The 26299-nt window shown below is 43.2% G+C and overlaps 1 protein-coding gene across 6 annotated transcripts in view; it reads left to right on the forward strand.

Annotated features, from left to right (window-relative positions):
* Herc2 (HECT and RLD domain containing E3 ubiquitin protein ligase 2) overlaps positions 1-26299 on the forward strand; it is a 184367-nt gene that overhangs the window by 81493 nt on the left and 76575 nt on the right. For 4 of the 6 annotated variants that reach the window (XM_013507678.1, XM_013507681.1, XM_013507679.1 and 1 more), the window contains 20 exons: positions 494-686; positions 2418-2600; positions 5299-5480; positions 5936-6083; positions 6158-6354; positions 6912-7142; positions 7854-7992; positions 9489-9632; positions 11732-11761; positions 12626-12768; positions 13306-13573; positions 13667-13803; positions 14322-14420; positions 16862-17030; positions 17131-17256; positions 18719-18827; positions 18943-19082; positions 23861-24051; positions 24824-24929; positions 25014-25105. In XM_013507678.1, the coding sequence (XP_013363132.1) occupies positions 494-686; positions 2418-2600; positions 5299-5480; positions 5936-6083; positions 6158-6354; positions 6912-7142; positions 7854-7992; positions 9489-9632; positions 11732-11761; positions 12626-12768; positions 13306-13573; positions 13667-13803; positions 14322-14420; positions 16862-17030; positions 17131-17256; positions 18719-18827; positions 18943-19082; positions 23861-24051; positions 24824-24929; positions 25014-25105 (3027 nt within the window). The remainder of the gene's footprint in view (positions 1-493; positions 687-2417; positions 2601-5298; positions 5481-5935; positions 6084-6157; positions 6355-6911; positions 7143-7853; positions 7993-9488; positions 9633-11731; positions 11762-12625; positions 12769-13305; positions 13574-13666; positions 13804-14321; positions 14421-16861; positions 17031-17130; positions 17257-18718; positions 18828-18942; positions 19083-23860; positions 24052-24823; positions 24930-25013; positions 25106-26299) is intronic. The other 2 variants (XM_013507680.1, XM_005410402.2) reach the window with 2 other exon arrangements.

Genomic DNA, 26299 nt, shown 5'->3' on the forward strand with positions numbered 1-26299 from the left:
GTGTTTGAGGACAGGTAGCAGCAGCGTATAAACAGCTTCCTGCCTTCAGGATGGGAGCTGCAGTGTCCTCTGGGGCCAAGTGGGAGACATGGAAAGGGGAATATGGAAGTGCTGGAACTTGTTTCAGGTTTTCACTCTTGTGCAGTCCACAGGGACTGAAGGGGTCAAGGAAAAACCTGTCAGGACCATGCTGGAAAGCCTGTCTCTGCATTTGCTCAGAGATCGCCCTGATTGAGAGGGCGCTTCCTCCCAGTTGCCGGGTAGAAGAGCATGAGTGTGTTACCGCAGGACATTGGCTTAGAATGATCAGAACCTTACGTTTTACACATAGGTTTGGGCCCATCTGTGACTGTGACGTCTGTGTACAGTGATGTGGGCTCTTCCCAGAGAGGGCAGCCACTGGCAGCGTCGGTGCGCACGTCCCTGGTGGCTGGATCACGGGAGCCTGGGTAGGACACCCCGTCTCCACTGGTCTTCCTTTTGGTTTTTGCAGGATGGGCCTCCTCCAGGCTTAGGCCGAGTGATTGGTGAGCTCGGAGAGGACGGGTGGATCAGGGTCCAGTGGGACACGGGCAGCACCAACTCATACAGGATGGGCAAAGAAGGAAAGTATGACCTCAAGCTGGCAGAGCTGCCAGCTTCTGCGCAGCCTTTGGCAGAAGACTCAGACACAGAGGATGACTCTGGTGAGTGAGGCACCCAGTTCTCGGCAGGCTGGCGCGCAGTTTCCTCTGGTCAGGTGTCACTTGCAGGCAGCGCCTTGGATTTGGGTGTGCTCTCTGGCCTGATTCCAGTGCAGGTGCACAGTGACTCTGGGGACCTTCAGCCCCACTGAACTGACTTGGTGAATTTACTCTTCAACCTTCCTGCTCTGCCTTTGGGAGCAGACTGGGAAGACAGAAGCACTGCCTCACTAGGGGTTTGTGTGGTTGGTGCTGAGCCCCTGCCTGAGGGAGCCAGTCATAGCGGGTGGGTTCAGCGTTGCCTCGGGCTGCAGGGCGCTCTGCCTCCCCCTCCACCAGCTCTGAAGTCTGCAAGCTTTCCTTTATCTCCCCCTTCAGTATGCTTCGTATAATGTGCAGGTAGCCCCCAGGAAACAAGGGAGAATTAGGGGGTGGACCCAGAAAATTTGGCCTGGTCTAAGGAAAGCCAGAGTTGTGAGAGGAGGGTTCACGATGTGCTTTAGATGTGTGTGAAAGAGCCCACAGTGTAGTGAGTATGTGGATGAAGCCTCACACTGCTGGCCTCAGCGCATTCGAGAGGCCAGAGCTGCCTTGCGGGGCTCTCTGTCAGGTGTTACTGAGTGCCAGCAGGGTTTAAGACTGCTCTTCCACTGAGCAGATGAAACCTGCAGAGGCGCTCAGGAGGGAGTGGTAGTGTGGAGGGTGGGAGAGGCTGTGGACCCCATAGTGTGACTTGAGATGCTTGTCCTGGGGACCATTAGGAATGAAGCACACGGTCTCCAGCAGTGGGGTCTGGCTGTCCTATCAATGCCGACCGCCAGCATGTGTTCAGGACCGGCCCCTTCTGCTGCCTGCTTACGAAGCAGGCCTGGCTCTTTGCCTGGAAGCTTTTGTTCCTGGGGAGTTGGCCCCTTGGGCAGTGGTGGGCAAGTGGCAGAAAGGTGGTCTCCTTGTTCTGCAGACACTTATGCTGGACATGGAAGCAGATGGTCTCCCTGCCCCACAGATATAGGTAGTTTACCCTTATCCATAACAGAGCCAACTCCTTAGAATCAGCTTGACATCTCATAAGTTGCCTTTTTTTTTGTATTGGGGATTGAACTCAGGGCCTTCACATTGAGCTATAGCTCCGGATTATTATTATTATTATTATTATTATTTTTATTTTGAGATAAGGTTTCATTAAGTAGCTGAGGCTGGCCTTGAACTTGCAGTCCTTCTGCCTAGGCTTCCCAAAGTGCTCTAATTTCAAGCGTGCGTCACCATGGCCAGTTGTAAGTTCAAAAGAAACAAAACGTTGGAATCATTTCAGTGCTTTCAAAGTATAGGCTTAGGTCATTTTTTTAAAAATTGCTTTTTCAAAATCTCATTTTCTTTTGAGCCAGATGGGAATAGAAATGACCAGGGCAGCCATGCACAGCTCCTGGGAGAGCCATTTGAGTCTAGGAATTTGGACTGCTTTGGACAACTTGGGGAGCTCTGGTATCTTAAAGACAGGGAAATGACCAGCGCATCCTTAGTTCTGTTTTTACTAGTTAAGATCTTCCCTTTCCAGAGTGAAAAAGAAGGATGCAGAATCTCTGTGCTTGTACTTAATTTTGCTATAAACCTAAAGCTCTGTAAAAATTGAAGTCTTTAAAATAAGAATGTGGTATTAAATCCCTTAAGTCATGTGCAAGGCCACCTTCCAATTGTATTGGGTGTACAGTTTCTTATTTCAGTTATCTTTTTCAGAAGCTGAACAAATTGAAAAGAACATTCACCCCACGGCAATGATGCTGACTAGCACTATTAACTTACTGCAGACTCTATGTCTCTCTGTGGGAGTCCATGCTGAAATCATGCAGAGCGAGGCCATCAAGACTCTGTGTGGACTGCTGCGAATGTTAGTGGAAAGCGGAACAACGGACAAGACATGTATGAATGAACAGTTGTGGGCCCAGAGTGTCAGTAGTGGGGCTGTGAATTTACCAAGTTTGTGTTTAGGTGGGCAAGTGTGGATGTGAGTATAAGTGTGGATATTAAGTTGCTGTGGCTGCTGTAACAGTTCTGTGCACCAGGTAGCAAGCAACGGAGAGTCTCAGCAGGGCTGGTTCCTCTGCGGCCTCCAAACTATCCCAGGCCTCTCCCCTAGTGTCTGGTGGTTTGCTGGTGATCTTCGACATTCCTCGGCTTGCAGTGTATTTCCCTAATATCTGGTTTCATGTTCATAGGGTGTCCACTCTGTCCAAATTTGCTTTTTTTTGGTAGTACTGGGGATTGAACTCAAGGCCTTTGCACTGGGCTGTATCCCAGCCCCCTTTTAAAAAACCTTTTAAATTCTATTATTATTTTGAGACAGTCTTGCTAACTCACTAAGTTGCCTAGGCTGACCTTGAACTTGGGATCCTCCTGCCTCGGCCTTACAGAGTGCTAGGATTATAGGCTTGTGCCACTGTACCCAGCTGCTATTTACTTTTTATAAGAATACTAGTTAACCTCATCCAAACTAACTATATCTGCAGTGACCCTGTTTCCAAGCAGGGTCACATCCTCAAGTATCAGGATCAGTGCTTCAGCATACAAATTTTGCAAGGACACGTTCAGTCCATAACACCAGGTTCAAACAACAAATTCATTCTCTTAGAATTCTGGACACCAGAAGTCTCAAGTCAAGTGGCCATCAGGGCTGTGCTCTTTCCATAGGCTGCAGCCAGGATCTTCACTTGCACTGTGCAGCTTCCAGTGGCTCCAGGCTTTCTTGGCTGTGGTTGCATCACTAGTCTTTCCTCTGTCTTCACATGGCCTCCTCCTCCGTGTTTCTTTGTCTTTTCCTATCTTACGGAGACTCATTGGATTTTGGGTTCATCCTAATCCAAAATGATAGCACTTAGTTCTTAATGACATCTTAGGGTCCAAGTAAGGTGGTACTCTTGAGATTGAGTGAACGTCAATTTTGAGAAGTACACATTTTAATCCCTTAAGTATTTGAGTGGTTTTTGATGTAGGTATGGGGAATATGAATTGGAGCAGTGGAGTTCATATGCGTATGTATCTGAGGGTGTGCGTGTGAGAGTGCTTGGTGACTCTGATGGAAAGTGTGAACATCTGTAAGTGTGAGCAAATGCGTTCAATGTGTGTGATTGTGTGAGCATGTATATTAACGCTGTGTGGGAGAATGTGGGTGAAAAGTGGGTGAGTTTGTGGGAAGTAGGAGAATGTGCATCAGTGTGATTGTGCGGGTATACACGTGAGTGGCTGCATGTGAATGTCCACACTTCTGTAAATGTGTTGCTTGAACTGTTAGATTACAGTGTGTGTGAGTACGCCAGCACCTGTGTCAGTGTGTCAGTTACGTGTGATGGTGAGGGTGTGACAGTAGTTTGAGAGTGTGAGGGTGTGAGATTTTGATATGCAGGAATGGGTGAGGGTGTTTGTGTTACTGTGTGGATGTGAGACTAAGCATGAAGAAATGAGCATGTATCAGGGTTAGTGTATGTGAGGGTGTAGTGTCTGAGTGTGTATGAAGTATGTGTGTGTATCAGTGTGATAACACAGGTGGTTAATGTTTGTGCTCCCGTGAAAGTGTATGAGCGGGGATGTCAGCATTTTGAGTGTGTCACTGAGCAAGAAGGAAGCTGCGTGTGATACAGTTATGAGTGAAGTGAGAAAGTGAGCTTGTGTGTATGAATGGGTTTGAGTGAAGGTGGATTGTGTAACTGCATCAGTGTTTGTGGGTTAGTCTGAATAATTGTGTGAGTGTATGTGAGCTTCGGTAGGTATGTGTGGCTGGGAGAGAGGGTGTATGAGTGCCCTGCGTGTGTCTTGGTAACTGTGAGTTAGTCTGGGTGGGTGTGCCGAGGGACTGTTAGTGAGTTGTGTCTTACGTTGGAGCGGTGAGGCTGGAGTGTGGGAGGGCTGGCTGGGAAGTGGGACAGGCAAGCTCCACCCATGTGGCAAGAGGAAGGCTGTGGGCAGCTACCTGGCGGAGCTCTAGCTTTGAGGCCAGGCCTCTTACTCTGGGGAATAGTTGAAAGGGTGTGCAGCCTGAGTGAGCATTAGTGAGCCAGGGACAGATGTGGTCCCAGTCCTGCCAGAGTCACTTTGTGCACACCTAGCAATAACCTCACACATGCTGTGTTAGTGCAGACTTCTCAAACATGGGCTAGAAATTTACAGTGCAGATTAAACATAATTGAGATCATGAGGATATTTAAAGCACATAAGATTTAAAAAATAAAGTAGGGGGCTGGCGGTTTAGCTCAGTCACACAGCTCCTGCCTGGCAGGGGCAAGGTCCTGAGTTCAATTCCCAGTACGAAAAAAAAAAAACCAAAAGTAGGTGCATGTTACCAATTAATGCTATTAGAATTATGGGTCATTTTTTGTGTTGCCTATAAACCACAAGTAGCTGAAAGACATTAATGGAGTCTGAGCTACTGCATGTACTTCAGAGGCTTAAAGATGCTGTGAATTGTTTCTTGAGCGAGATTAAAAGCCATCTCCCACTCCTTTCCCACATATATGTCCCATTGTAATAAATCTGAGAAGTAGTAGTTTAATGAAAAATAAGAATTATGTGCACACTATTACTTTTAGAGGCTTGGTGCCAACCAGGTTTATCTTTCTCCTGGCAGCTTCTCCCAGCAGACTGGTGTGCAGGGAGCAGCACCGCAGCTGGTGCACGCTGGGATTCGTGCGGAGCATCGCACTCACCCCGCAGGTGTGCGGGGCTCTCAGCTCCCCGCAGTGGATCGCACTGCTCATGAAGGTTGTGGAAGGGCATGCGCCTTTTACTGCAGCATCACTGCAGAGACAGGTAATGTGAGGCCAGGCAAGACCTGGTCCACTCAGGCACCTGCATAGCAGCACTCCCAGCCTGGGAAACAAGCACCTTTATTGCCTTTATTCAGTAGTGGGCATAGGAAACAGCAAGAAGTCACATGAAGCAGCTCTTCTGAGAGAAGTGGGTGAAGTTCTTGATTGGTTGTAACTCTTTCTCCTAAGTGATTAAATTCTGCATGTGTTCTCCTTTGTGTCACCAAGGTGGTAGTATAATAGTCTTCAGAAGAGTTAAAAGAACTATGTTTAAATTAAATACATGCGTTTATAATGTAGCTTTTAAAAATGATGATCCTTATCATTAATTGATTAAATATCAATTTCACTGATTAATTGTATTATAGAGGCAAAAGTGAAAGAAAAATCTGTAAAGCTTTAATCTGTCAGATAATGACTTTCTGTAAAACATCTCACTTAATTCTCTCTGACCAGATTTTAGCCGTGCACCTACTGCAGGCTGTCCTTCCATCGTGGGATAAGACGGAAAGGGCGAGGGACATGAAGTGCCTTGTGGAGAAGCTGGCTGGCTTCTTGGGCAGTTTGCTCACCACTTGCCCTACTGATACCCCATTACTCAGAGGTGGGTGGCTTTCTTCTCACTGCGGCTCCCGGTGGCAGGCAGCACACAGTGCAACTTCTCCCCTTCGTCCCCAGAGTCAGCGCTGAGGAGGCGGAGGGCTCGACCGCAGGCCTCTCTCACTGCCACACACAGCAGCACGCTGGCGGAGGAGGTGGTGGCGCTGCTGCGCACCCTGCACTCTCTGACTCAGTGGAACGGACTCATCAACAAGTACATCAACTCCCAGCTCCGTTCCATCGCCCACAGCTCTGTGGGGAAGCTCTCGGAAGGGGTGCGTTCCACAGTTTGGAATGAACTTGGTCGTTTGTTTTGGGGGTGGTACTGGGGATTGAATCCAAGGCCTTTGCCCTCGCACTAAGCTACATCCTCAGACCTTTTGTATTTTTTATTTTGAGACAGCATCTCACTTGAGTTGCCCAATCTGGGCTTGCAGTCCTCATGCCTCAGCCTCTCGAGTGCTGGGATTGCAGGTATACATCACCACACCCATCAAGCTTGGTTATTATTTGTCGAATGTGAATTTTACTTTTAAATTATCTATCTAAACACTGCCTTTTATTTAAAGACGTGTAAAATCTTTTTAATGGAAAGAATCATTGAAGAAATTTTTATGAAAATTAATGTGGTAGCACATACCTGTAATGTCAGCTACTTGGGAGACTGAGTTAGGAGGATCACCTGAGCCCAGGAATACGGGGCCAGTTTGGGTAACTTAGTGTGAGTCTGTCTCCTAAAGAAATTACAAGAGTTACATTTTGTTGTAAATTTGTAAGAGGGGCTGCTCTGTTGGCATCCCTTGTTAAACTTGTTGTTTGACATCTGCACTAGGCCCAGTTAGAAGACTACTTTCCTGACTCTGAGAGTCCTGAAGTGGGGGGCCTCATGGCAGTCCTGGCTGTGATTGGAGGCATCGACGGTCGCCTGCGCCTTGGGGGTCAGGTCATGCACGATGAGTTTGGAGAGGGCACCGTGACTCGCATCACTCCCAAGGGCAGAATCACCGTGCAGTTCTCGGACATGCGCACGTGCCGTGTTTGCCCACTGAGCCAGCTGAAACCAGTAGGTGGACTGAGTAATGACACGTGGTACTAGAGCTGGCTGCTGACGTTAGAACCCGAAGGGAGTTGCGCTTCTCATCTACCTTCAGGAGCACCACTTCCTTCTGCCTGTGTTAGCTGTGCTTTGGGAGAAGCCGGCTGGTCTCACAGGGGCGAGCAGTGGTTCACATGTTGTTCTTTAGCCCCAAAGATCTGAGGACATTAGTACTCTATAAGCCAGTTTTAATTATTTTTAAACATGAAGTTATTAAATACACTTTTTATTAAAAGCTCAGTTTTAAAACCTTAAAGTGATTCTTTACGTGTTAGTGACAAGACTTAGCAGTTACTGTGAGTTAGGGAAGCATAGGGAAGATGAGTGATACATGTTATTTTGGTGTAACCCAGAGGCAGTTTCACTGTACCTTTCTGTAAAATACTGTTGTGGGTTATTATAGGAATGTATGTTACAGAACATTTGAAATGTATAGCACATATCTAAGAGACAGAAACTATCATGCTGATGTAATTATTGTTGACTAATTAGTAAAGAAAAAGTTGATAGAGGTGATAGTTTTATATATATATATTGTCTTCCCATTAACGTCATATTTTAAAATTGTTCTAGATATGAAGTGATGGAGTATTGTGGTATTTCAGAGTTAGGACTCAGACTGTTTCGTGTTTTAATCTCCTTGGTCACACTGTGACAGTTTCTGTGTCCTCTCTCCAGCTCCCTGCTGTGGCCTTCAGCGTGACCAACCTGCCCTTCACAGAGCCCATGCTGTCTGTCTGGGCTCAGTTGGTGAACCTTGCCGGAAGCAAACTGGAAAAGCACAAAATAAAGAAATCCCCTAAGCAGGCTTTCACAGGTCAGTGCGTGATGCTTCTTGGTGAAAGAGTTGCAGTCTTAACCTAGCATTGCTTGGGCAGTGTTTGCTTTTCATCAGTGAAAAGCAGTGACATAGCACGTCTAAGAGTGAGCTCTTACAACTGCTGATATCTTGGGATTCACATGGACGTACAGTTTGTTGAATTGAGTTGGAACGTAAGCTGTGTATGGCGATTAGAGTGTTTGTGAGTCAGTCTTCGACTTTGTGTTTGGAACCTCATGTGAAGAACTCAGCGCTCACCCCTTTTCTCAGTGCCAGCACTTGTTCTGAGCAGGCTTTTAGACGAGGAGTCTGTTCCCTTCCTCTGTTTACCCTCCAGCTCGTGGCCTTGTGACTCAGCCACCCTTTTGGAATTTTGTTCACGGCCTGTTTGGTGCTAGCTCCATGGGACTTTGTATTGGTTCTGCCTTCCTTTGTGTGCACAGTGGGCTAAGCAAGACTTTGACCATGCTTACTTAAACTCTTCCTTTGGGTCTCTAGTACTGCTCCTGTGATTTTCCTTTCCTAGTACCTGAGTATTCTTTTTTTTGTCTTTTTTCTTTCCCTTTCTTTTTTTTTTTGGTAAGACAGCATTGTACTATGTAGTTCAGGCTGGCTTTGAACTCACAATGAAGCACAGGTTGCCCTCGAATTCATAATGATCCTCCTGCTTCAGCCTCCCAAGTGCTGGGATTAGAGATGTTCACCACCACGCCTGACTGCACATGAGTAGTCTTCAGAGATGCTTTCCCTGTTTATTCTTTACACTGGAAATCCTTGTGGTTTTACCTGAACTTCTGATTCATTCTGCCCACTCTGGAGTTTTCTCCCGTTTCTTCCCTAACGTCTTACTGCGGCTCTACCATTTTTTATAACAACCTTTACCTGTATCTAGAATTTGCATACCGGACTGGAGGGCCCATGCATGTGATCATAGCCTGTCTAAAATTCAGCCCACCTTCTGCAGTAACCTCCCATTCCTGTGATAGTGAACAAACCTGTCTGCTAGTTGGTCAGGCTCAGTGCCCAGGGTCCCTACTGTTCCTCACCTCGGGTTCCCTTGCTGTCTTTTAGATCTCTGCCATACCCTGCTTGAGGATACTCCTGCCACACCTGCAGTTCAGGCCTGTACTCTGGTGGCTTTCTTGGTCTGCTCTCAGCTAACTGGGGTCTTCATCAGTTACAAGGCTGGCTGAGTCTGACAGAATTTTTTCAGAGGAAATCTTACAAGAAAAATTGGAAGTATTTTGTGACCTAATTATCAGTTAAAATTTCTGCAATTAGAAATGAAATAGGTGCTAAAGCTAGCCATGGCTAAAATGTGGTTCTGACCCTCACTTCAGTTTGTTGAAAGGAAGGAGGAAGACCACAGAGTTAGAAGATGTTTCCCTGGAAGGAGCAGGACATGGTTTATCGCTGCATCTGAGAGCTGGCGCAGCTGGTGAGAGGAGCCCAGGGAGAGTGTGTGGCTCTTACTGGATTCTTGTATTCCACAGGACAGGTAGACCTGGATCTACTGCGGAGCCAGCAGTTAAAGCTGTACATACTGAAAGCAGGGTGGGCACTGCTTTCCCACCAAGATAAACTGAGGCAGATCTTGTCTCAGCCAGCTGTTCAGGAGACTGGAACTGTTCATACAGGTATTTTTTTTTTTTTTGGTACCAGGAATCAAACTCAGGACCTTGTGCTTGCCAGGCAGGTGCTGTGCTGCAGAGCTATATCCCCAGCCCCCATACAGGTATCTTTTTAAAGAAAGCTCTTACAGATTTATAAGAAAGGCAGCTACTCTGACAGAAAAATAGGCAAAGGATTTGAACAAACAGTTCTTAAAAGGTAAGAGGGGAGATACAGCTTATATAAGAAAGGTAAATAACCTGACCACCTGCTCTCAGCAGCCATGAATGCAGTTGTCTCATCAGACAGGTTGTTGGGGGGTGGTACTTTTTTCCTTTTTTTGTAATGGTCTCGGTGTGTATTTTGGGTGGGCCTTAAAGGTTGATGTACCCTGAGCCAGTCATCTTGAAGGAATTTGTTACATGAAAAAGGATGAAGATAGAGTGTTTATCAGTCCCCATCATGGCTTCTTTTTTGGTATTGAAAAACTGGAGACAATAAGACTGTTATGTAGGGTGTCCATGCAGTGGTATACCAAGATGCCATTCAAAATGATGATGCATGTGCTATGTTTAGTGCTGTGGAAACATGAAAACAGTGAGTAAATAAACAACTAAAACTATAGTGCTCTGTCTGTGGTTTGTTTTTTTTATTTTGGTGCTGGGAATTAAACTCAGGACCTTGCACTTGCTAGGTAGGCACTTGTGCTTCTGAGCTAGATCCACAGCCCCATGCTATGTATTTGTAGATATAGCCTAGATTCACCTGTTTAACATTTGAGTGCTGGAGTTGAGGTTGATTTTTATTTTCTTTATGTATTTCTATATTCAGTGTTCTAAAATGAGCTTGTATCTCTTCATAGAAAAAAATGCCATGAAAAATGTTTTGATCATTGATCCTAATGTCTTAAAACAGCAATGAGTGACATTTTGCTGAGCGTTAAGGGGAAGTAGTCCTTGGTTGTGATCATCGCTGTAGGGTTGGAATGGGAAGGAGAATGGCTGCAGACGGCGCAGTGCACTGTGTGGGGCCGTGTGCTGCGGGATGTGTGAGTGCAGCGCCGTAGGCATTCCAGTGGCAGAGACCACTGGGGATGAGGGCAGGTGGCCTTTTGAGGGTGCAGCAGACAGGTTCTGGGAGACAGCGAGTCTCTGTGGAGGACTCGGGGCGTGAATAGAGACAGCGAGTCTTTGGAGAATATGCAGCAGCTGCTTTGCTTCAGCTCGGGGCTTGTTGATGAACAGTGGGGCTAGAGTGGAAGAGGTCAGCTGCTGTCCTTTCGGAGCAGGTGAGGCTTGAGGCTGCTGACAGTTGCGGTGGGAGAGCGTGTGACAAGTGTTGGTAGTTGGGTGGTTAAATTACTGGTGAGCACAGGAGCATTTGAAATGTGAGATAGGGAAAGGGAGACTGCTCTTGTGTCAGGTGGCAAGGTGTTTTCCGGGGAGGCATGAAAAGCGGAGAGAATTTTCAGTAGACACTGTAATGGAGCAGCCTGATAGTAACGGTGCGAAACCAGCAAGACGGCAAAAACACCGATGTTCTAGCTGGAGTTGTGTGGAGAGCAGTGAGTGTGACGTGTTTAAAGGAGATTAGGAAGTCTGCTGAAGGTGGAATGTGAGCCTGCTTCTTTCTGGTCTTAGAAGGAGAAGGTATTATGAAAATATTTTTAAACCTGCTGAGTGTGAGAGAAATTGATTGGAAGTGCAGATTCATTAAGTGGTGGAGATGTTAAAGAACTTTGAAAATAATTGGCCTCTCCAGGGATTAGGGAGCAGAACCTGGGCATTGGGTTGGTTTTTCTGTGATTGCCTGATGGCCTGTGAACAGTAATGGGACAGATGAGCCAGGTCCTCTTCCATGCTTTGAGCAGAGCGTGCGCCCCGATGGAGTGTCTACAGCAGGGTTGGGCAAGTGACAGCAGCACCTGCCCTTTGAAAAAAGTGTATAAGAAAACAGGCCCGGCCATGGTTTATACTTTGTCTCTGGCTGCCTTTGCTCTACAATGGCAGAGATGAATAGTTATGGCAGAAATGAGTAGTTACGATGGAGACCATGTGGCCCATAAGCCTGAATTATTTTCTAACTGCTTCTTTTTTTTTTTTTTTTGGTTTTTCTCCGGTACCAGGAACCGAACTCACGACCTTGCGCTTGCCAGGCAGGTGCTTTTGCCGCTGAGCTAAATCCCCAGCCCCTTCTAACTGCTTCTTGAGGAAGATTTCCAGTCCCTCTGGTGTAAATGGTTAGGTGAAGTTGTCACCAAACAGAACAAACAAATGCAGGAAAAGTACTGTGAATCCTGCGTGTTTGTCCTTGGGCCAGTGGCTGTCAATGGGATTATGGCAAACACAGTCTTAGAGACCTCATGCAGAGCCACGCACAAAATTCAGGCATCACTCTGACCAAGTGGCACATTGAGAATTAGGGTTACACAGTGATCTGTACAGGTTTTAGCAGAAGTCAGAGCTAGAAATAGCAGTATGGGATGTGACTGTAGCAGGAGTTCTTGAAGCCAAGAGTTAGCAAGAAGGAGAAGGTAGAAGAATTAGACCAGGAGTAGGAACGTGGGAAATAGCTTTTGCTGGCCTTAAGTGACGGATAAGCAGATGAAGCACAGAGGTCAGAAAACAGGGAATGGAAAATGTGTAGAGCCTACTTTTTGTTTGATGTCTGAACCTGAAGATTTTAGTTGTGTATCACCTAATTAAACAATAATTAGTTGGGATTGCATTGAATCTGTATAACAGTTTTGGGAGTATGACCATTTACACAAAAATCAGAAGACCCCAAAATTCAATGACCCAATCAAAAATGGGCATCTGAGATGAATGCACACTTTTCAGATGAAGAAATACAAATGGCAAATAAATGTATGAAAAAACGTTCAACATCATTGGTCATTTGAGAAGTGGAAATTAAAACAGTAATTAGATCTGGTTAAAAATATTCAGTGCATTCTCTTTAATAATAATGAAGTATTGCTGTTGGAAATAGAATGTACCTGTTCTGTTTCTAAATTCAGATGATGGAGCAGCTATATCCCCTGAGCTTGGGGACATGTCTCCAGAAGGACCACAGCCCCCTATGATTCTCCTACAGCAGTTACTGGCTTCAGCCACCCAGCCATCTCCTGTAAAGGCAATATTTGATAAACAGGAACTTGAGGTACAGTCACATAACCTTGATGATTTACCCAGTGTACTAAATTGTGAATGACTTTTTTCCTAGATGTGTGTTTTCTTAAAAGTATATTTTAAATTTTAAATGATAATGCCAAATAATAATTATGGCTACTTAGCATCAGCTGTTCTTGTGCCTAGGCAGCAGAACATCTTCCTAGATAAAGAATGAGAAGGCTAAGGGTAACATTATTTTGGACCTGTGTAAATTTTTTGAACAATTAACTGGGTTCAGCATGGGTTACATGCTCATATATCCATGGGGGTCTTTCTCCAGGCCCTGTGTGATGAAGGAGGCAGGAGAATTATTCGATGACCAAATTTTTTTCTACATTAAACTGGGAAACTTTGCATTGGTGTTTCCTGACGTTTTATCAATTCATTTAAAATGTACCCTTGTAAATCTGGGCTTCCTGTACTTCTGTACTGCTGTTCTTAGTGACACTGGTCTTTCACACTTGGTTAGTGTGTAAGTTAAGTGAGGGTGCTGGTACACACCTCCACACACTTCTTGTCTGCCCAGGCTGCTGCTTTGGCCGTGTGTCAGTGCTTGGCTGTGGAGTCCACTCACCCAGCAAGCCCAGGCTTCGAGGACTGTAGCTCCAGCGAGGCCACGACGCCCATCTCTGTGCAGCATACCCGCCCAGCCAGGGCGAAGAGGCGCAAGCACTCGCCGGCTCCTGCTCTGCCGATTGTAGTGCAGCTCATGGAAATGGGCTTTCCTCGCAGGAACATTGAGTTTGCTCTGAAGTCCCTCACTGGTGCTTCTGGGAATGCGTCGAGCTTGCCTGGTATTGCATTCTCCTTTTTGGTGCTCGTTTGCTTATGGGTTCACAGTTTAGCACTGTTGGTCTTCATGGTGGCCTGTGTGTGTTTGTGTTTAGGTGTGGAGGCCTTGGTAGGCTGGCTGCTGGACCACTCCGATGTCCAGATCACAGAGCTCTCGGATGCAGATACCGTGTCTGATGAGTATTCGGATGAGGAGGTGGTGGAAAGCATGGAGGATGCAGCCTATTCTCTGGTCAGTACCTGCGCGTGCCCTGCCCATCCAGGGGTCCACATACTGTGTGTGTCACTTCGCTCTGTTACTTGGGAGAACCAGCTGTATCCCCTGTGGACTGTCCAGAGGGCTCTCTCACAGTTCTGCTGGGCACAGAACAAGGTTGTCTGTTTTGGTATTAAAGTGCTCATTGGGTTTTCTATATTGTGATTTCTTTAAAACAGACCCTTGTTCAAACATCTACTGGTATTGTGTAGTCATGAGAAGTATTTCATTAAAAAGTCGTGTTTTCTGACACTGATTTCTCACCTGAGTAAATTGTTTCATAGGATTCATTTGGAAATGCCTTGAAATTTTCCTATACTTACAGCTTTTGAGATTTCATTTCTGCTTACTATTTATTGGTTTTAGTATTTTTAAAATGATGACTTTTATAGAGCATATATAGTATTTATGCTTTACAAATTTCAGACTTTTTTTCTTTAAACTAGGTTTTTCTATTCTCATTTTCTTCTTTTTCTAATGTATTTGTCTTGTAGTCTACTGGTGCTGTTGTGACGGAGAGCCAGACTTACAAAAAACGAGCTGATTTCTTGAGTAATGATGATTATGCTGTGTATGTCAGAGAGAACATCCAGGTGAGTCATCTTAGGCTGGGCCCTGGCTTGTTACTTCATTAAGTGAGTAGTAACTTGAGCCTCTCCTATATGCTGAGCTTCAGTGGACAGAGGCTTCTGATCTCGGGGAGCCAGCAGACAGTCAGACATACCCCACCACGTCTGGCATCTGTCAGAGGGGAATGCACACTGTTGGAGGAGTGGGTAGAGTAAAGGGGTCAGAGTCAGCGTGCGCTCAGGGTGGCGGTTGGGGGCTGTGTGGGCAGGTGTGGTGTGAAGCACAGCTCGGGCCCTCCGAGAGAGCCGTGCATGTGGCTAGCAGACGGAGTAGTGGGCAGTGGGCAGGGGTTCCTGAGCTGGAGAGCAAAGGTGGCCCCGTCCACAGCGGAGTTGGTGTAGAGGTGATGTTGCTCATCCCCATTGTGACATTTCAGTTTCGCGTGTTTTTCTTATATTTTTTTACAATCCCGTTGCCATCTAACTTGTAGTATTTTGTATATTCCGTTATCCACCTTAAATCGTTCTTTTTCATATCCTTATTCTTTTGTTTTAGTGTATTTGAGCAAACTTAAGAAGTACCTCATTTTACCTGTAAATATATCAGTATATCCTGATGAAGGATTTTAACACGGTGATGTTGCTCTTTAACCAAAGTTACCTAACAAAATAATTCCTTAGTGCTGGGGATTTAGCTCAGCGGCAAAAGTGCCTGCCTGGCAAACGCAAGGTCGTGAGTTCGGTTCCCGGTACTGGAGAAAAACCAAAAAAAGTATTAGGTGCACAAAATAATTCCTTAGTATCATCTCATATCCACTGCTTGCTCATGTTTCTCTCATTTTCTCAAAAAATGGCTCTTTATGTTTAGTTATTCACATATAAACAAGATCGTACCCCTGTTCTTTAGGTCATGTGTCTCTCTGTGGTTTTTTTTTTTTGGTATTGGGAATTGAACTCAGGACCTTGCACTTGCCAGGCATGGACTTGTGCCACTGAGCTATATCCCTGGCCTGGTTGTGTGTCTCTTAAAACTCTTTTAGGCTAGAATAGTTTCCCTTTGTCCTACCTTGGGCTACTCTATCAGCACCATAGAGCGGGTGGCTTTAACACAGACATTCCTTCATCACAGTTCTGGAGGCTGGAAATCTGAGACCAAGGTGCCTGCGTAGGGGTTTTCTGCTTAGGAACTTCTTTCTGGCCTTCTTTTCCCTGTGTCCACACATAGGATGGGGAAGGGGAGTAGGAGCGAGCAGGTAACTTTGGTATCTTCTTGTAAGGACACTAGTCCTTTTTTTTTTTTGGATATCCCATCCTTCTGATCCTATTTAGCCTGAATTAATTCCTTAACAGCCCTATTTCCTAATGTAGCTGCATGGAGGGGTAGGGCTTCAACACATGACTTTTCAGGAAAACACAAACATTCATTTCATAACACCCCCTTGACATCCTTTAGTCCTTCCCGTTGGTTGGTTGGTTGGTTGTTTTGAGACACTTTGTAGTTCAGCCTGCTTCAACTAGTTGTATAGCCCAGGCTGGCCTCGAACTCATGGTGATCCTCCTGCCTCAGCCTCCTGAGTCCATGTATTTATTCATGGATAAAGCGGTGTTCTTGAAATGTCTTGTATTCTGGATTTTGTGACGGCTCCCTTGTGGTATTGGCTAGCATCTTCCTTTGTCTCTAATGTTTAAAGTAAGAGTGTTAGAAGATAACTCAGGCTGAGCCCTAGGCAGGAATACTTCTTAGACGCACTGTGCTCCATCCTGCCTTGTGTTGATGGCATGCAGTGTGGGATCAGTTAGATCTTGCCAGCTTGCTCCTTCCACGATCAGGTTCTCCATTAACTGTTGCATCTTGTAGCTCACTGGATGCTCATTGGTGCATTGTCTAAACCCCATCACTGGGGTTTAGTGATGGGGTTTAGACACTTACTAAACCCCGTTACTACATGATAGTAATTTTCTAACTTTGTCATCCTTTTTTAATTTATTAGCTTAAGTTCTTTTCTGTGCAGGGAAAACTTTTCTTGTCAGCTTTGGTTACATTTTATAATAGTTTTTACAGGAAAGGCAGAATAAATGCTTGCTTTATTTTTTTGCAAGGAGGACTTACCAGTTTTCAGAATGATGTATTGGTGCTCCAGTGCTTATAACGGCGATTATTATGGTGATGAATGCATTTTCTTTAGGACTCGATACATTCTTGAGGACTGTGTTTCCTTTTGACAGAGCCGGCTTTTGAGCGAGCCTGGTATTCTTTAACAGCTCCCTTTGTGGCACAAGTTGATCCAGGCTCATCTTTTATACTTCATACCCAGATGTAAAGCTAGCCAGTTTTCTGGTTCCATTTAGTCTAACTAATATTTAGACTACATTCCAGGTACTAAGCAGAATCTTAGAGATTACTACTACTTAAAATGGTTCATTCTATTTAGATACACTGGACTGGACTTTCATTTTAATTTTAGGTGGGAATGATGGTTAGATGCTGTCGCACATATGAAGAAGTATGTGAAGGTGATGTGGGCAAAGTCATCAAGCTGGATAGAGATGGGCTGCATGACCTCAATGTGCAGTGTGATTGGCAGCAGAAAGGGGGCACCTACTGGGTTAGGTACATTCACGTGGAACTCATAGGTGAGCACTGTCTTTATTAAATGCTTTTGTGTTTTTTCTTTGAGACAGAGTTCCCAGAAATGAATGCTAATTATATTGCGTTTATTGCTGAACTCTCTAGGCTATCCTCCACCAAGTTCTTCTTCTCACATCAAAATCGGTGATAAAGTACGGGTCAAAGCCTCCGTTACCACGCCAAAATACAAGTGGGGATCTGTGACTCATCAAAGTGTGGGAATTGTGAAAGGTAATATTACCTAGGGAACAAAGTTCCAAATGTTAGCTTTTCATTACCTCAGAGTTCTTATTCTCCCATAATTTAAAGGTAAAAAAAAATCCGAGTGTGAAGGAAGTGGTTTTTGGCTATCAGTACAGTATGTCTCAGTTGAACAAAGTCAGATGTTTTAGTTCATTGCAATGTGGGAAGACACATGCCCAGGGCCTGGGTGTCTCCCTGAAGGATGTCAGTGAGAGCTCATGAAGAGTGTGTTGAGTATTTGGCAGAGAGTTTGAGGAAATTAGGGGTAATGCTAAACTTACATTTTGTACCGATCTTAAAATTAAGATCGGTACAAAAGTAGTCATTCATGTTAGCCAGGAGAGAAGAACTTGTGATTATATTTGCTATTTGAATTAGAGTTGACTTTGATCATACAGGGTTAAGGAGGGCTTTGTTTTAGCCTTGATCCATCAGTCACAGGATGGCCTTGTCTGATGTTGGAGTTCTGTTAATGTGCCCTGTCATTTGGTCTTCAGTGGACCAATGTGTGAGACCACCTCCCTGCTGTTAGGGACTGTGTTTCTGTTTTTCATACTCAATAAAAATTTAGGACTAGATTTAAGAAATGGAAATGTACCAACTATGGGCCTTAGGATCTAGAAACAAAAATTCTCCTCAGGTTATATTTAATGTGGTATAGAAATTTCCTGAAATATGGCACACTCTGACAGATATGTCTATTTTAGCAGTTGCATGAGAAATAAATATGCTTATTGTTTTATCACTAAATGCTTTCGATGTCACAGTGGTAGTGCTTCCCAAGTGGATGAGGGGCATTGTTGAAAGTTCTGTTTATACAAAAACAAATGGCTTATTTGATATTTTACTTTTTAAAAAATTTACAGATCAAAGCAAATTTTGAAAAGAATGTGGTTTCTAAGTTAGTATTTTGAGTCACACCTTACTTTTGTTAAAGGATAAGAGACATTAGTAATATGGTTTTTATTTTCTAACATACCAAATGTACTAAATGGAGTTTAAGTTGGGTGTGGTGGCCTTTGTCTATAATCTGAGCACTTGGAGGCTGAGGCAGGAGGATTGTTGTGAGTTCGAGACTAGCCTAGGCTGCAGAGTGAGCTCAAGGCTAGCCTGAACTGCGTAGCAAGACCCTGTCTCAAAAAGACCAAAAAAAGAAAAGAAATTTATTTTAGTTGGTGTAATTATAGACCTTTGGGTGGAAAATGATAAATATATACAAAAGTAGAGAATATAGTATGATGAGCTTTCATGTGCCTCTTCCTTCATGATCCCCTTTTGATTATTTTGAAGCTAGTTCATTTCATCTATAAGTATCTTAGCATATACCTTTAAACCTCTAAAAGATAAATACCATTTTTGAAATACGACGAATTCCGATATATTACATGGCTAGGTGAGTTTTAATTTTAAATTGGCAATAAAGATGTCTCAGGTAGTTTTTCTGTCCTAGCTTTCAGTGCCAATGGAAAAGACATCATTGTTGACTTTCCCCAGCAATCTCACTGGACTGGATTGTTGTCAGAAATGGAGTTGGTGCCTAGTGTACATCCTGGAGTTACGTGAGTTTTAATTTTTATGATTGCTACATTTGTTTTGGGAGGGAGGGTTTTATTTGAATTAAGTTTAATTAATAATACCTTTTTTAAATCAACTCAATGACTGTTTTAAAAATAGGTGTGATGGCTGTCAAATGTTTCCTATCAATGGATCCAGATTCAAATGCAGAAACTGCGATGACTTTGATTTTTGTGAAACGTGTTTCAAGACCAAAAAACACAACACGAGGCATACATTTGGCAGAATAAATGAACCAGGTAGGACAGAATGGTTATCCATCAAATATGACTAGTGAGATAATTACTGTGAACAGTGTATTGGAATGTGTTCTTTTAGGTTCATAAGTATATACTGAGTACTGCAGAGCAAGCACAGTTAGACACAAGGAACAGTCCTACCCACTGGTAACTGGGTTTTTTTGTTTTTTTGTTTTAATTAGCCAGAGGCATTGGAGTAACGGGATTTGTTTTGTTTATCCTTTCAACTGTTAATGAACATTCAGGTTGCTGCCACTCTTTGGCTATTACAAATAATGTTGCTGTATGCCTCAGTGTTCAGGTATCCACGTGAGTCCTTGTTTTCAAAACTTCTGGGTATGTACGTAGTAGTGGACTTTCCAGGAGCTTATGATACTCTTTAATTTTTGGAGTTACTGCCAAAATATTTTCCATAGTGACTGTCCCATTTTGTATTTCCACCAGCAATGTAAAAGGCTTCCAATTTCTCACCCTCCTCACCAGTACCTATAATTTTACAGTTTTTGATCATGGCCATCCTGCAGTGGGCGAACAGTAGTATCTTGTGAATTTTCTTTGGTTTTTTGTTTGTTTGTTTTTTTGAGACAGCGTCTTGCTATGTAGTTCAGGCTGGTGTTGAGCTCACTTTGTAGCCCAGGCTGGTCTTGAACTCGCAACTATCCTCCTGCCTCAGCCTCCCGAGTGCTGGGTTTACAGGCATGCACCACTATGCCCGGCCCGTATCTTGTGAATTTTGATGTGACTCTCCCTAATGACAGATGATATTGAATCTCTTTACTTTTTTTATTTTTGGCCATCTGTATACCTTTTTTGGAAGAGGGGGATAGTTTTTCAAATTCTTTGCCCATTTAAAAGTTTGTGATGTTGACTTGTAGGTGTTTTCTGCATATTATGGATATTACAGCCTTATCAGATATGTATTTACAAATATTTTATCTCATTCTGTGGGTCATCATTTTACTCTTGATAGGATCTTGTGTCACACAGAAGTTCTAAATTGTAATGACTTTGCTTGTACATTTTGGTATCTTGTTTTTGTTGTCAGTTGAAGTAACAGTTGTCATGAAGATTAGCCTGTTTCTTTCTAAGAATTTTGTAGTTTTAGTTCTTAAATTTAGCTCTTTGATTCATTTTGAGTTAATTTTAAAGTATAACGCATCCGACTTGTTTTTTTTTGCATGTGTGTACCTAATGTTCCCAGCACCCCATTGAAAGGTCTTACTGAGTCCCTCACAGAAAGTCAGTTGGCCATAAATGTGAGAGTTCATTCTGAGTTCTTAATTCTATTAACTTGAACTATTTGTTTACCCCTTATGCCAACTACCACGCCATTATGATATAGCGATCGTGATAGCTTTGTAGTAAATTTAGAAATTGAGCAGTGAGTCCTCTTATTTGTTCTCTTTTAAGATTGTTTTGGCCATTTGTTGTCCCTTGAAATTCCAAATGAATTTGGGTCTGAATTTTCCCACTTACGTTAGAAAAAAAGCCACTGGGATTTTCATAGCAATTGTACTGACTCCCCACAGTGCTTTGGGCAGTGCATCATTTGAACAATGTTAAGTCTTTCAATCCGAATATAAAGCATGTCTTTCCATTTGCATAAGTCTTGTTTATGCTTTCAGTGATACAGCAGATAATTTCTTTCGGTAACACATTGTAATTTTCAGTGTACAGTCTTACTCCTTGTTTTTTCCCACGTTTTAGAATTCATGTACGTTGGATGTACAGATTGGAGGATTTCATTGTGGCGGATTCGTCCATACTCCTGGCATTTTCACTCTTCTTTACCCCCTTGCCTTGCCTGCCTTTTTACACTTTCTCGATTAAAATTATTTCTGAGTATTTGTTTTGCATGCTATTTTAATGGAAATGTTTTCTTAACTTTCTTTTTGGTACATGTATTGCTAGTGTATAGAAAGAAATTGGGTTTTGTGTGTATGCAGCAACTTGGCTGACTTTATTTCCTCTAACAGTTCTTCTGTGTGTGGATTCTTCTGAATTTTCTACATACACGCTAATGTCATTTGTAAATAAAGACAGTCTTAGCTCTTCTTTTTCAGTTTAAGTGCCTTTATTTTCCTTTCCTGCTCCCCTGTTCCATCCCCCTATCCTTTTTTGCTTTGTCCACATTATCTCTTACTTTGTTGGATAGAAGTAGAAAAGGTGGGCATTCTTGTCTTCCTCATTAGGGGAAAACGCTTCAGTCTTTCACAGTTGAGTATCATATTAACTGTGAGTTTTTTATATATAATTTTTATCATCTTGAGAAAGTTTCTTTTATTTCTAGTTTGTAATTTTCTTGGGAGACCTGTGTCATTTGTAGAATCTGTAGTGCTGTTCCCTTTTCAAGCTTTATCTTGAATATTTTTTTCCCCATTAGTCTGCAATTAGTTTATCAGTTAATTAATCTTCAGAAAACCAACTTTTGGCTTTGGTTTTCGGTCTCGCATATTTTTACCATTCCTTTCCTGTTCTCATGGGATTTAGGTTGAGATAGATTTTATCTTTCTTTTGAAGTGAGAGTTAGGTTATTAATTTTTCACCGTCATCTTTTCTATTCAAATTTTATTTGAAAATGAGGTTTAAAGCTCAGTCCTGCAGTACTGATATATAGGAGTAGTTTCACTGTCATTTGTTTCACAGTATTTTAAAAATTCAGTTAGGATTTTTTTCCTGTATTCATTGGCCTTTAGTTTTCATACATAGAGTATCTTTCTATTACTGATTTTTGTGTTGCATTCAGAATAGGTACCAGTTGTCAATGGGCATATCATGTTGAACATGCCCAGTCTTGTCAGAGTAGGTACCAACCGATCTGACATTTTTTGAAACTTGCATGTGGTCACCTGGTCCAGCCTGTGACTTGGATCTTATAAATATTGTGTGTATATATAAAAGAAAGCCTCCTGTGGTTCTCTGAGTGCTTTAGTTTTTTGCAGGACTGAGTTCTGAACGCAGTGCTTTGTGCATGCTGAGCAGGCTCTGTACCACTGAACTATATCCACAGCCCTTTGTATTTTGTTTTCTGGGGACTGGGTCTCCCTGAGTTGGCTAGGCAAGCCCAGACGTTACGATCCTCTTGCCTGAGCTTCCTGAGTAGCTGTGATTATTGGTACGTGCTGCTGCGCCTGGCTTTCATCCTACATAGGTTTTACCTGGGCATAGAGAAGTATTTCTTCATGTTTACTTTTCTGGGAGTTGGCAGGGCTTCATAACTTTGTGGCTTGCTATCTTTTAACCGTTTTGGAAATTCTCTTCATCATTTAGTATTTTTTTACATGGTACATCTGCCCTATTCTCTTGATTTGGGGGGGTGCTTTTTCACTTTGTTTGATTTTATTTCTGTCTGACAAATCTTTTATGTTTTTATTTATGTTTTCTAAGCAGTTACTCTTCAGTTCCTCATTCTAGATATTTTGTTACCTCTAGGGCCTCACACATGCTGGGCTAGCACTCTACCAATGAGCTACATACACCTCAGCTCTCCCTAGTCATACCTCTAATTATACATATGTCAGTTCTAGACGTTCTAGTCTTTTTTCAGTTCTCTACTAAAACGTTCTATGTTACCTTGCCTTTTTGAACATATTTAGCATAAAATCTGTGTCTTCTAAGTCCAGGTTCTAGAATGTTTGGGGTTGTTTTTATTCATTTCTGCTAGTTTTTATTTCTTTTTTCTTGTTGCTTACGTACCATTATGTCCTGGACATTTTGTTTTTGAAATCATCTCTTGAATTAAATTGAAGTTGATGTTCTCTTTCTCCAGAGATCTGGGGAGGGAAGGTTCTCCTGTTAGGTATTGGGGTAAGTAGCTATCTAAGTTCACTTCAGTCAGCTTTCAGTGGTTGAGATGATTCCACGCTCACAGTCTGTTTAGAAAGAAAAACAATAGAAAGAAAAGAAAAAGCCAAGCGAAACCCTGCAGCCTTGCAAGCTCACCCTTCTTTCACAGTTCCTGTCGAGCTCTCAAGCACGGCTGTTCTCTGTGGGCATCTCCAGCCCTCCTGGCCTCTCTGCCTCCAGGTGCTGTCCTGTTCCTGTCCTGGGGCAGTAAGGGTGCAGTTTGTCCTTCGGGGGCTCGGTGTGCAAACTGACAGGTACCATCCAGGCAGAGCGGCCTTGGATCCGAGTGCCGTGTGAGGACACCTCCGTTCATCTCTACTGATGTTTAGGTTCTGGCCATGTGCTTCTTTACCATTTCATTGATTCAGAAACTTTGAAGGTGATTTATTCATTTTTGAATGTTTGTTTAGCTCGTGTAATTGTCCTCAACGAGAACAGCCCATTTCTGAACTTACCACTACAGGATATGGAAGCATTTTACAAATTTGCTTTTTCTTTCTGCATTTATGAGTTAGTTTCTGTGATGTTAGGATAAAGCCCAGACCCTTTACATGCTAGGTGAGCAGTCTATCACAGAGCTACACCTCTAGAACCCCACGATCATTTGTGAGCAGAATATTTTCTTAAGGCCTGTTGCTGAGCTTTTCCCACACCTCATTACCATCCTTTTACTTGGAAATACTCTACTCTGCTTTTTGCCTGAGAGAGTTTAGTAGAATAAACTGCAACTTATGTGAACTTCGCATAAATTGGTGTAAAATATCGTGCTGACTTTTTTGAAGAGGTTTTTGTGATTAGCGTCTTTTCATTAGGAACTTCCCGTCTTTTATAAAGTAAGAAGATTGTCAGGATGTGGTGTTTTTGATACCTTGGCCGTGAAAGTTCTTGCCCACTTCAGCCGTGTTCACTTTCTTTCTGACCACATGAAACAGGACAGTCTGCAGTATTTTGTGGCCGTTCTGGAAAACAGCTGAAGCGGTGCCACAGCAGCCAGCCAGGAATGTTGCTGGACAGCTGGTCGCGCATGGTGAAGAGCCTGAACGTGTCGTCCTCGGTGAACCAGGCTTCCCGTCTGATCGACGGCAGCGAGCCTTGCTGGCAGTCCTCAGGGTCGCAGGGGAAGGTAGTGTGGAGTGAGGCGCTCAGGAGCACCTCCGTTCGGATTTTCAGCACGGGGTTTGCACAGCTGACATCTCACTGATGCTGCCCAGCAGTGCGCATTTTATGTTGCACTTCATAAATTGTTCAAAATTACAGAGTAATATCGTTGTCAAGAGATTTTAAACAGTATATTAGTATAACACATATTTACCTGACTGATCAGTTGATAGAGGATGTAGTAGGCTTTTTGTTTTCTTTTTCTGAATAAAATGTACAAATTCCTGTTTTGCTTGTGGTGTGGAGGTTTTCTCACACAGCCTCCCTTGCTGTCTCTCGTCTGCTCGCCTGTGTGGGTGCACCTCCGCTGGCCCACGCACAGGCTTGGAGAAGAGGCCGTTTTCTCATCTTTACTCTGGTGCTTTCTGTCATTGACTCTTCGTGGGATGACAGGGCTGTCCTTGATAAGGAGTCTATAACTATGTCATTTCTGGCGTTTAGAGTGAGACTTTCCTGTAACGAGTGATGATGGGGAGGAATATTCTGGTTTCTGCCAGGGTAATACAAAATTTTCTCTTATTATATTTTAAAGAAAGGGAGATTTTTGGGCATGGTGGTGCACACCTGTAAACCCAGTACTCAGGGGTTGGGGTGGGAGGAACGCTTTGAGTTTGAGGCCAGCCTGCACAATATAATGGGAATCTGTCCCAAAAAACAAAAATTCAAATTTCAGTGATATTATTATAGTAGCTGAAATATAGCCTGATTTTACTAACTGAGAATTTTCTTTTTTAAAGCATTGGATTCGTTTGGAGATTTTCCCAGATGTTCTGGTTCATAGATTAAAAATGATAGTAGATCCTGCAGACAGTAGCTACATGCCATCCCTGGTTGTAGTGTCAGGTAATTGAATTTATTTACTGAAAAAGAGGTCTTTTCTGTCCTTTAATAAGACGCCTTTGTTTGATTGCTGTTTTTTTTCTGTAGGTGGAAATTCCCTAAATAACCTGATTGAACTAAAGACGATCAACATTAACCCCACTGATACCACCGTGCCCCTTCTGAATGACTGCACAGAGGTGAGTGCAGTGGTTGTCCTCCTTTGGGGTGCTTCTCAGAGGACAAGGGAAATGGCTTCTGCACTAGCACTGAGCCCAATTTTCCCCTCTTCATTAAATAATATTTGTTTTAGAGTTTCAACGGTTTGTTTTATACAATTTGATTTGCTGTTTTTCAGAGCAGTTTCTAAAGGAGATGAAAAACAGAGTTCTTTTTGTTTCTCTTTGCACTTAATCTAGCCAAAAGGCTGCGGAGCAATCTGTTAGTCTTTGGTAACAGAATTAGTAAATGTGGCTAGCACAGGACTGAGGCTGCTATTCACATCACATTTTTTGTCTTTTTAAATATCTTAGTTTACGATGTTTTTTCTGACCATATCTGTGGCATTGAAATTGTTTTTTTGTTGTCACACCCTTTGGCATCAGATGCTGAGCTTGGCATGTGGTAGCAGTATTTCAGTTGGTAGTAAGGTAACTGTCAGGATGGATCCAAGTTTATTGTATCTCTTGAAAATTCTGAGAGAACCTGAGAGGATTCTTTTATACAGTGAACACTGCAGATCAGTGAGATTTTCTTCCTCACACCCTCAGCAAATCTTTACACAGAGAATACAGACACTATTCTAATACATTGAATGTAGGTAAAATAAAACAAATTCAGTTTTTTTTTTGTATTATCTGTGCTTTTGTTTTGTAGGACTGGTTTAATTGAGGCAATGATAGTACATAAAATTATCAATTATTTGATTGTTTTATTCATCCAAAATTTATTGTAGGTGAGGGATTTATTTTTAAATTGTTAAATGCAGCTGGGGTTGGTAGTGCACACCTGTAATCCCAGCACTTGGGAGGCTGAGGCAGGAGGATTGCCATGAGCTTGATGCCAGCCTGGACGACACAGCAAGACCCTGTCTCAAAAAACAAAAAACAAAAAAACCGTTCAGTGCAGTTCATCAGTCATTCTTTTTTGTTGTTGTTGTTTGTGGTAATCTAGGGCCTTAAGAATGCTGGGAAAACCCTCTACCAAGGCTACACTTCCAGCACTACCATTCCATTTTTTGGTGTGTTTTTCAGACAGGGTCTCACTGTGCATTTCAGGCTGGCCTTGAGCTCACTTTGTAGCCCAGGCTGGTCTCGAACTTGCAGTGATCCTCCTGCCTCAGCCTCCTGAGTGCTGGGATTACAGGCATGTGCCACCAGGTCCACCCTATTTTT

The sequence above is a fragment of the Chinchilla lanigera genome, unplaced genomic scaffold (genome assembly GCF_000276665.1).
Source record: "Chinchilla lanigera isolate Chin_1 unplaced genomic scaffold, ChiLan1.0 scaffold00132, whole genome shotgun sequence".
Classification (NCBI taxonomy): Eukaryota; Metazoa; Chordata; class Mammalia; order Rodentia; family Chinchillidae; genus Chinchilla; species Chinchilla lanigera.